General features: G+C 31.7%; 1 protein-coding gene across 1 annotated transcript in view; it reads right to left on the bottom strand.

Annotated features, from left to right (window-relative positions):
* The window catches only part of LOC144967126 (uncharacterized), a 37,390-nt gene that overhangs the window by 8,699 nt on the left and 16,997 nt on the right, over positions 1 to 11,694 (bottom strand). Inside the window, exon 2 of the mRNA XM_078903972.1 lies at positions 1,904 to 2,429. Within this exon, the coding sequence (XP_078760098.1) occupies positions 1,904 to 2,115 (212 nt within the window). The 5' untranslated portion in view covers positions 2,116 to 2,429. The remainder of the gene's footprint in view (positions 1 to 1,903; positions 2,430 to 11,694) is intronic.

Raw genomic sequence — 11,694 nt, 5'->3', positions numbered from 1 at the left:
AAACTGCCTTTTTGATCATGTATTTAGTAACATTAAGAGAAAATAACTTGTCTTATAGAACAACAGCATAAATGTTTGGAAACTTCAAATTTTCACTGATGGTTCTATGGCGTCAAACATATTCCATGACTGTTTCTATTCATTTTCTATTTGGATGTGACTTGGCAGGTTTAACTTTGCTTTAATTAGCAACATAACATAGATGTTTTCGCGTCAAACTCTATTCAGTGGCCAGGTAAAAACAATCTTCACTGAGGTCGGCCGTAGCCCAGACAGAACAAGGATTATATGAGTCAACAAATAAATAGTGACAGCTCAAATCGGAAACAATCCCTGAACGCATGGAACATGCCCAGTGCTTGTCGCCAGCATGATGGCATTGACCGCCAAAATTGCGACTACAATCCCCCCCCCCTCCAAAAAATAGAATAAACCAAAAACAAAAAAAAAAAAAAAAAAAAAACTTCATTAATGACAAAGAGCATCGTCATTGATTGTTTGAAGAGTGGTCTTCCAAATTTCAGGTTTTTTGATTTTGAGATATTGAGAATTATTTCCCATAGAATAATATGTCTTTGAGTGTGGCTCAGCGGTATGGTCTTTGCTTTGTACCCGAAATGTACCCGAAAGGTACCAAGATCGAATACCCGCTACCCTGTGTGGCCTTGAGCAAGTCACCTCGCTCTTGCTGCACTGTGTCTGAGGCTTGGGGTATTCCAGTCTAAAGACAAATTTCCCCTATGGGATGAATAAAGGGAATTAATCTTTTTAAATGTCTAATTATAAATAGACGTCAAACTTATGATTTAACTAGTTTTGGAAAAGTATTCTTCATTTACATTCTGAATTTTGACTGCATGAAAAGTTAAAAACAACAACAGTGTTTGATTGTTTTGTAGAAAATATTTTGTTTCTGAATAATCAATCTGGTCTAATTCCAGATTCTATTATGTTTTTCTAGAGCTCATTACAAAATTGGCGTCATATGATGGATGGTGCTTCATCAATTATTCAAACACGATTGTGAATCGTGAGGTGGCAACTCCGTTTCGTCTATTCCATAATTTTCTTTCTAATATTTCTCTTCACAAGTTTGGACTTCCAATAAGTAGATAGGTACATATCCACGAATTGATGAGCAAGATCGTTAACATTTATGCACGTGAATGTCGTGGTTAGGGCAATAATAATAACTTGTCGAAGAAAAGGTGTTGTTTTTAATGTGTTGTGTCTGGTTTAGTCATAGCGGAGGAGACAGGAAAATGAAGATAGATTGTAATATTGTGAGTCTAACTATCTGTTTATCTATCTATCTATCTATCTATCTATCTATCTATCTATCTGTCTATCTATCTATCTATCTATCTATCTATCTATCTATCTATCTATCCATCTATCTATCTATCTATCTATCTATCTATTTATCTATCTATTTATCTATCTATTTATCTATCTAACCTATCTATCCATATGTTATCTATCTGTCCATCTATCTGTTTATATGATATGATAATATATATATATATATATATATATATATATATACATACATACATAATTATAAGCATATATATAAGTATACATGTATATATATAAATATATATATATATATATATATTTATATATATACATATATAAGTATACATGTATATATATATATATATATATATATATATATATATATATATATATATAAGTAAGTAAGTATGTATTTCTATAATATATTGTAAATAGATAGATAGAGAGATAGATAGATAGGACATGGATGGATATGAAAAGGAGCGAGGTTATACGGATGTAACAAAGCATAAAAATAGATATTATACAGATGATAACATTGTGATGTACTTTAGAGAAGTAGGATTGTGAGTGAGAAAAATACTTTTACACGAATGATACTCACCTAAATGTCTTTCTAGACAACACAGCCAATGACAGCCCATTTCCTATGGTACCAAAGCACACCAAGAAGATCGAGTAGTATTTTTGCAATATGTCCGACAAAACATTGACCTCAACATCACTACTACTGTGCCGTTCAGAGGTGACGGAAGATTCGACTGGCGTCCCGTTGGGTCCAAGAGTGAAGTTATGGATATACACAATATCCGACATGTTTTCATCGAGAGCTAATCCATCTGATTTGATTTATTTTAAAAAGGATCAATGGCGCTTCTAATACTTTTCGATCATGATAAAAGCATCCGACTGAGATAGTATCATTTTTTTATGGTTACATCGTGTTCACGAGTCATAGGAGGGAGATATATTTATCCCTTTTGAGAAAGTCCAAGCAAACAAGAGATTGTTTTCCAGCATCATATTCAGCTTTTCAATGTTACATCTTGTTTGCTAAGAAAATCCTTCATACTTTCTGAATTAGCTCTTCATTTAAAGCAGTCAGAAACTCTGGGTAAAGCATCTTCAATCTGTGGATATATAAATGATAGGTATTTTTATATATCATATCATATCATATAATTATTACAAAGTATAAAAATCAAAGTAAGACCTTGCAAATTAGCATCCACAGCAAAAGACCGTGAACAGTGGAAGGAAATGACACGGATGATTAGAGAGGCAGCCGAGGCGTCCCGATCGGATGATTAGGAAGCGAAAGGCCTTAAGTCAGTCAAGTAAGTAAGTCATATCATATAAACAGATATATAGATGCACAGATAGACAACAGATGGAAAAACAGATTAGATAGATAGATAGATAGATAGATAGATAGATAGATAGATAGATAGATAGAAAGATAGATAGATAGATAGATAGATATACAGATAGATAAATAGATACAATATCACGATCTATCTTCATCTTCCTGTCTCCTCCAGTATCACTAAACCAGACACAAGAACACATTAAAGATTATTAGGTACTACTTCAATATTCCTGGTACATCCTAAATACGATTGTTTTATTCTCTTTCACAATTGGATTCAATAGTCGGGTGTCACGTCGCCCAGCAACGGCGGCCATCGTGGTTCTAAGCAAAGAGAATCGGTCTTTTTTATTCTTCATGCTGGCTAGAACTTTTCAAATGTCTTTTGATCAGAATGTGTAAAAGTCAAAACATGATCAGATTTAAAATGGTTTTTTCCCCCTCTGGATACGCTTTTATGCTCGTCGGAGAAATATTTCATAAGGACGTCCGCCATTGTTCCGATAGTTTAGAGCCAATTACTAAGCTACCATGCGTCATTACGCGGGAAGTGACGTCACGACTGTTGGTCTTTGAACATTTTTATTCCACTCCTCCCAATAAATAGTAAAGGATAATGATATCAAACGAGACCATTGGGTATGTTTACAACTTTCATAAACAAAGCAGCGTATCCAATCCTTGTACAGCAATAAACCATGTGACGGATGACCGACTAGTTGGACAAAAACATGAATACAGATCGCCTCCATTTGCTATAAGGTATAATCTTGGAAGGTGCTGGCTATAATAATATTATGTACTGTCTTAGACAAAACATGAACCTTTTTTGAGTTGAGAATACAAGATAAATGAGTAACGATATTATTAACTCTCTTCTTACCAGCTATTTTAGAGATTTTCCACAAAACTTCACACCCAACAAACACCAAAAGAATATTTTTATCACTCAAACACAATAGCAGTAAAGTTCTTGCGATACATAATTTCTTTAGCAAAACATGATCTACAACACACTATTCATTTTCTTTAAATTTTATGATGTACAAAAGAAATTTGAATAAGAAAAATGTTGGTTGTATCGTGACGAATGTGACGATTTTCCTATAGTTGGTAAGGAGAGGGTTAATGATATAACAAAGTACTATAATATTTTGAGTTATAATGTATAGACAGAACGAAATTGACGCCACTCAGGTCATTGTTATTGTTATTTGCCATCCGTGTTTATGAGCAATCCTAACTAAACTGCATTAACCAGACTATAAACATTCAGGATTACCCATAGTTTTGTGTGTTGGTCCGTTATATTTCCGGATGGTAAAGTTGTGAGCATCTTAACCAAGCGGATACGTACAATCTGTAGCTCTCTCGTGATTAATTAAACAAGTCAAATGCAGCATGAAGTTGGACACGCATGCTGGGAACGAAATTTCAAACGCAGAATGTTTAAAATACTATCATTATTATTATCATCATCATCATCATCATCATCATCATCATCATCATCATCATCATCATCATTTATTATTATTATTATTATTATTATTATTATTATTATTATTATTATTATATTATTATTATTATTATTATTATTATTATTATTTATTATTATTATTATTATTATTATTATTATTATTATTATTATTGTTATCATCATCATCATCATCATTATTATTATTGTTATTATTATTATTATTATTATTATTATTATTATTATTATTATTATTATTATTATTATCATCATCATCATCATCATCATTATCATTATTATTATTATTATTATTATTATTATTATTATTATTATATTATTATTATTATTATTATTATTATTATTATTTTCCCATATGGTTTTATAGAGAGCGAGGCGGCCGAGTGGTTAAGACATTGCGAAAATAAAACATCTGATATCAACAGGAATAACACAAAATCCAAATGGTCAAAGTGAGTAAATTGGACATAGAAAATAAAAGACGAAAATGCATGAAGCGAGGCTCATACCCGGGACCTTCCGGGGCACAGTGCAATGCCTTTACCCTCTCCTTACCACCTATTGGAAAATCGTCACATTTGTTACCATTTTCTCATCCAGATTTCATTTCTTTTTGCAATAGATCTAGCTATAAAAACATTCTGTAATAGAGCCCATATTGTCGAACAATAATATAATGTATAGATAGTATGCAGATGATGTCACTCAGGCCTTTGTTATTGTATTTTGCCATCCGCGTTTATGAGTAACGCTCACTGAACTGTATTAACCTGACTATAAAAGTTCATGGATACACACAGTTTTCTGTGTTGGTCCGTTATACTTCCGGATGGCAATGTTATGAGCTTCTTAGCTGAGAGCATACCATCTATAGAATGTCCTTGTTGCTTTTCTATTTGAGTATGATAATATGTCTGTTTTTATGTTGGGTGAATATGAAGTTTTGGGGAAAATTCTGAAAATGGCTGGTAAGGAGAGGGTTAACCATTCTGCCATATGACCCCCCCCCCCCCCTCCCCATAATCTTATATGCATTAAACAAAATTATTATTATATTTGATAAATGCTGTGCATTTGTTTACGTTACACTAAGTACAAACAATAAAACCTGTTTTACATTGATTTGCCCTGGGGGTGTAATAGAATCATGTTAGCACGCAATGCAGTGATCTGTTCGCATACGTTAAATTTTACTTCTTGCTCTCGCCACTTAATAAGTGTGTGTGTGTGTGTGTGTGTGTGTGTGTGTTTAGGTGTGTGTGTGTGTTTGTGTGTATTCGTGCCTGATATCAATTCAATCTATCGCGTGCAAAGGTTTTATGTGGTTCAATTTCAAAGTCGCATGCCGATAGTCTTGGAAACGTCACTTCATCATAAGTCACGAAGTTTCCCCAAAGAGAATCGACCTTGACCTTTGGTCACCTGCAGCTAGGGTTCATCCATATTTATATCACGTGCGTTATTGCTAATTGGATGCTATCCCCTTAGTAGGACGATAATCCACAGCATAGTATTTTCAGCCGATGTTTTATATTATCCAGCTTGATATAATATAATCACATTTGGCCACATAACAGCTGAAATTTTAGATATTAAAACCTATTTTTATTCAAAATAGCCAGGTTGTTGTTGTTGTTGTTGTTGTTGTTCTTCTTCTTCTTCTTCTTCTTTCTGGCTAATTTCCAGTCTTCTGATACAGAAAAGTGTGTGGAGCAGGCACTTATGTTGATAAACCCCCATCACCGCCGCGAAAAAGTTTTATTCTCTATTTATATTGTCTTCCTACTCACTTCATCTCTTGTTGTTAGTCTTCTGATAGAGATGAGTTAAACATAATAAAATGGGGATGGCTTATTTGCGTCGCAATCTTTTTGAGGAAACGAGGATGGAGACCATCCGGACCAATGCCTTTTGTTACATTAAGTGATAACAACATTTCGATCATTTCATTTTACGAAATAGAAAAATCAGTAATATAATTCCTATCGTTGTTAATGGCAACGAATGGGATATTTGCGTGATCCTATTGTACAAAAACATCTGAGAAACATATATGTAACACTTCAGCCTTTTCCATATCAGACATAACGGTTGTACAGTCATCTTTTAGCAAGGCGCAGACACCAGTTTTTCTTTTAAGTCTAGAAATTACATAATTCCAGAAACATTTTGTAATAGCTTTACATTCTCGAGCCAATTTAGATTCATGTAATGTTATTATTATTATTATTAATATTATTATTATTATTATTATTATTATCATTATCATTATTATTATTATTATTATTATTTTATTATTATTTATTATTATTTTATTATTATTATTATTATTATTATTATTATTATTATTTATTATTATTATTATTATTATTGTTATAATTATTACTATTATTGTTATTATTACAATATTATCTTATCTTATTACAGACTGAATATGATAGGAATCATCCTTTAAATACCTTATACAATAGTTTATAATTACAATATCTTTGATAACTTGTTTATTGTATCATTTACAAAGAGTTTTGCACAACTTTCAATATAAGGATAAATATATCAATACACAATGTAAATTCGAAAATAACTATTATAGAATATTGAAACTTGTTCACAATTGAATGAATCATAAATGTACTAAGCTCATAGTATAATGAAATATTAATAACAATAATAATCATAACGGCAACAACGATAATAATCATACATGAGTTTATGATAAATTATGATGATTTAAGATTGTTCCATGTATTTTACTTGTCATTATTTACAAACGAGTCTACAAATCATGAAAGAAATGGAAACAAGTATATCCACATGACAATGTAAAGTTTAAAAGATATATGGATAAATAACAAAATAAACAAAAAACAAATAATTAATAAATTTACAAAATTAAATTTAATTAATTAATAAATTATTTAATTTTTCTATAAATGTAAAATAAAATAAAAAAATATTAGTCATACTTAAAACTCAGAGACATTAACTCCCTATCGACCCAGATTTTAAACTGATTCAAAGAACAAGCATTTTTCTGTCTTAAATCAGAGACTATTTCATGTTTTCACTATTCGTATAATAAAATGACTTCTGCCTTATTTTGGTCTGAAAGCTTGGAATGTATATTTTATACTACTTGTCGCCTCTGGTATACGTAATCTTTCAAAATGTAAACAAAGTTGCACAAGAGCGTTTCTCTCTAAATCTGTGCGGCTATGTGGTCTAGCGGTCCGGTATGACACTCGCTTTCGGATCGGAAGGTCCTTGGTTCGGGCCTCGCACTCGGCGCATAGTTGAGTCCTTGGAAAAGTCTCTTTACTCACATTTTCTCACCGTACTCAGGTGTAAAATGAGTACCTGGCCGTTAACAGCGTTCTCTTTGTCGGAAAAATTGTATTATCGCCTAACAGGCGTTATGTCCCCTCCGTTAAATGTTGTTGTTGACCAGGGACTCCTTATAAATCGCTTTGAGCACATTTAGTGAATATTGCGCTATATAAAATCTCAATTATTATTTTTTTTTTGATGATTAGATACTTAACATTTTGTGATTTTCTAAAAAAAATCATGATTCTATCTTTAAGAATGGATTCCATAACTTTACATAAAATACCCGTTAAACTAATATGCCTGTAATTTCCAGGTTCGTTTCTATTTCCTTTATTTTGTAAATGGCAGTTACATTGGCTAATTTCCAGTCTTCTGATACAGAAGAGTGAGTGGAGCAGGCACTTATGTTGATAAACCCCCATCACCGCCGCGAAAAAGTTTTATTCTCTATTTATATTGTCTTCCTACTCACTTCATCTCTTGTTGTTAGTCTTCTGATAGAGATTAGTTAAACATAATAAAAAGGAATGGCTTATTTGCGTCGCAATCTTTTTGAGGAAATGAGGATGGAGACCATCCGGACCAATGATTTTTGTTACATTAAGTGATAACAACTTTTCGATAATTTCATTTTACGAAATAGAAAAATCAGTAATATAATTCCTATCGTTGTTAATGTCCACGAATGGGATATTTGCGTGATCCTATTTTACAAAAACATCTGAGAAACATATATTTGTCACTTCAGCCTTTTCCTTATCAGACATATTGGTTGTACAGTCATCTTTTAGCAAGGCGCAGACACCAGTTTTTCTTTTAAGTCTAGAAATGACCTATTTCTATACACATCTTGTATTTGCTTTACATTCTCGAGCCAAGTTAGATTCATGTAATTTAATTGCATCTAATATCTAATTTAAATTAAATACTATCTTTTAAATATACACACACAAGTTCGGACTAATCTCAATTTATCAAATTAATATTAAACTGTTGCTATTGGTTCTTGGTTGTATATTTACATTTTTGTGCATTATTATTTTTATTATTATTATTATTATTATTATTATTATTATTATTATTATTATTATTATTATTATTATATTATTATTATATTATTATTATTATTATTATTATTATTATTATTATTATTATTATTATATTATATATATTATTATTATTATTATATTATTATTATTATGATTATGATTATTATTATTATATTATGTATTATTATTATTATTATTATTATTATTATATATTATTATTATTTATTATTATTATTATTATCATTATTATTATTACTACCAATTTCTTTATTCTCAATTTGTTCAGAAAGATGTTTTCAGCTATTGATCTGAAAGGCCTAAATAAACTCTCTCTCTCTCTTTCTCTCTCTCTCTCTCTCCCTCTCTCTCTCTCTCTCTCTCTCTCTTTCTTTCTCGTTTGTCATAACAAAATTATTTCGACCAAGCAAAACACTGTAAGTGATTAGATTATATTACTTCAACAACACTAAACAACACTCACAGAATGTATTAGACTCCTATCCGTGACCCATGGTGACCCTCAGCCTTGATCAAACATGCAACTAATTGAATGCACACATCTCATTCAATGCCATGAATCGCCTAAAAAATTTATATCTCCTTCTCTATCGTGCTGTACCTACTTCGAATCAGTAGAAAAGTAAAAAGGATATATATAACATTGCAAGGCAGGGCAGTGCACGAACATTGATCAGACACTACCTAGTCTTCGTTAAATTATAGAAGGAATATCATTGACGTCACACAGCTCTTTGTTTTTGATTAAGACAGTAATTTTAATGATTGGTTCTCGTTAAATTCTATCATCCGACTACAAGCGTTAACTCACTCAACCCTAATACCGACTATATCCGTAGTTTACCCAGGTTACTTTTACCCATGCCTATTTATTACATTTTTCTGAGACAAATCATAGGCGTAGTATCAAAGCTAATGTTTTTAGATTTTACATGTTAATGGTAGTTGAATAAAATTATCTATGTACATGCTCATTTTTAATACATTTTTCCCATTTTGAAAAGTAGCAAAGATCTCTAGGATTGAGTGAGTTAAAGGCTTCAAATAGTTCTGCGTATTAGAATATACGTTATATTCGGCTGGCGGATATTGTTAAGAAACTTTTATATAACGCTTTGTTGAGTACATTTTAGTGGATATTGCACAACATAAAATCTCACTTATTCATTGCCATAGACCAACTGGACTATCAAAAGAAACTCAAATCATAGTTTCGGTCGTTTTTACGAACAAAGATCAGAATAATAAATTTTGGCTTAGTAATTCCCAAGAGATGGGTTCTACAATTACGGAAATGACTTTTATGATTTATTTTTAAACGATATCTGCAATAGGCCATTACAATAATTTTCAAATAACTAAGATTTTAAAGGTCAAAGGTCGTTAAAATGCTATAAGCTAAATGTAAGATAGCAAAGTGAGTAACTCATAGAAATATCCCCTAGGACAAACCAGGTTCAATGCCCTACAGGAGACTTAATGCTTGTGCTAACTTTGCAGTGATTAATAGATAAATGAGACCCCCTATTTTATTTTTAAGATAGAAACAGATTTCCCCATTAAATGTAATTCCGTTCTTTCAGTCTATATTTTACATTCATTGTTTACATTCGAGTCCTTGAAAGTCTATCCATTGCACCTTGATCAAACAGGTTAACAGGTGTTATGTTTCGCCCTATTAAGTGATGCTGTTCGGCTTGGGGCATCTTGCAAAGCACTTTCAGTATATCAAGTTGATTTTGAAAATATTTTTAAAATCTAAGTTGGGAGAGGGGGTGGGTGGGGGGGGGGGGGTCGGGTCTCTTCACCAAATCAAATATTACCAATTGTTTTTAATACTCTTCGTTTACTTTGTGTTGTATCTTTTTATAACAGTCATTTACTCCTTTTATTTTACTATACCTCGTAATAGTGGTGGTGGTAGTAGCAGAGGTAGTAGCAGTAACAGTAGTAGTAGTTGTAGTAGTAGTGGTAGTAGTAGTAGTAGCAGTAGTATTAGTAGCAGTAGTAGTAGTAGTATTAGTATTAGTAGTAGTATAGTAGTAGTAGTAGAAGTAGTAGTAGTAGTAGTAGTAGTAGTAGTAGTAGTAGTAGTAGTAGTTTGTTGTTGTAGTGGTAGTAGTAGTAGTTGTTGTTGTTGTTGTAGTAATGGTGGTAAAAGTTGTAAGAGAAGTGGTAATGGTTGTAGAGGTAATAAAATATAAGTGGTAGTAGTAGAAGTACTGGCAGAAGCAGTGGTAACAGTCGTGGTAGCAAAAGTAGTTGCAGCAGCAGTAGTAATAGTAGTAGAAGAATTGGTAATAGTAGTAGTAGTAGTAGTAGTAGTAGTAGTAGTAGTAGTAGTAGTAGTAGTAGTAATAGTAGTAGAAGTATTGATAATAGTAGTAGTAGTAGTAGTAGTAGTAGTAGTAGTAGTAGTAATAGTATTAATAGTAGTAGTAGAAATAGTAGTAGAAGCAGTTGCTGTTTTCTATGTTGTCATAATAATAATAATAATAATAATAATAATAATAATAATAATAATAATAATAATAATGATGATGATGATGATGATGATGATGATGATGATGATGATGATGATGATGATGATGATGATGATGACAGTGATGATGATAATACAAAATAACTGTAGTAGTAGCAGTAGTAGAAGCAGTAGTAGTAGTAGTAGTAGTAGTAGTAGTAGTAGTTATAGTAGTAGTAGTAGTAGTAGTAGTAGTAGTAGTAGTAGTAGTAGTAGTAGTAGGAATAGTTAGTAGTAGTAGTAGTAGTAGTAGTAGTAGTAGTAGTGTGTAGTAGTATAGTAGTAGTAGTAGTAGTAGTAGTAGTAGTAGTATAGTAGTAGTAGTAGTAGTAGTAGTAGTAGTAGTAGTAGTAATTGTTCTTTTTTATTGTTGTTATTGTTGGTGTAGTGGTCGTGCAAACCAACATATGCCGCCCATTGTAATCATGGATACATGACCCCTGGGGTTATTGGTTATTGGTTAATCACGAATCATAGCACCTTGATCAAACAGGTTAACAGGTGTTATGTTTCGCCCTATTAAGTGATGCTGTTCGGCTTGGGACTCATGCAAAGCACTTTTAGTATATCAAGTTGATATTGAAAATATTACAAAATATAAGTTGGGGGAGAGGGG

This window comes from Berghia stephanieae, chromosome 3 (genome assembly GCF_034508935.2).
Source record: "Berghia stephanieae isolate SIO BIC M18660-M18661 chromosome 3, UCSD_Bste_1.3, whole genome shotgun sequence".
In the NCBI taxonomy this organism is placed as follows: Eukaryota; Metazoa; Mollusca; class Gastropoda; order Nudibranchia; family Aeolidiidae; genus Berghia; species Berghia stephanieae.
The sequence above is the reverse complement of the archived record's forward strand: the minus strand, read 5'-3'. Positions and strand labels throughout refer to the sequence as shown.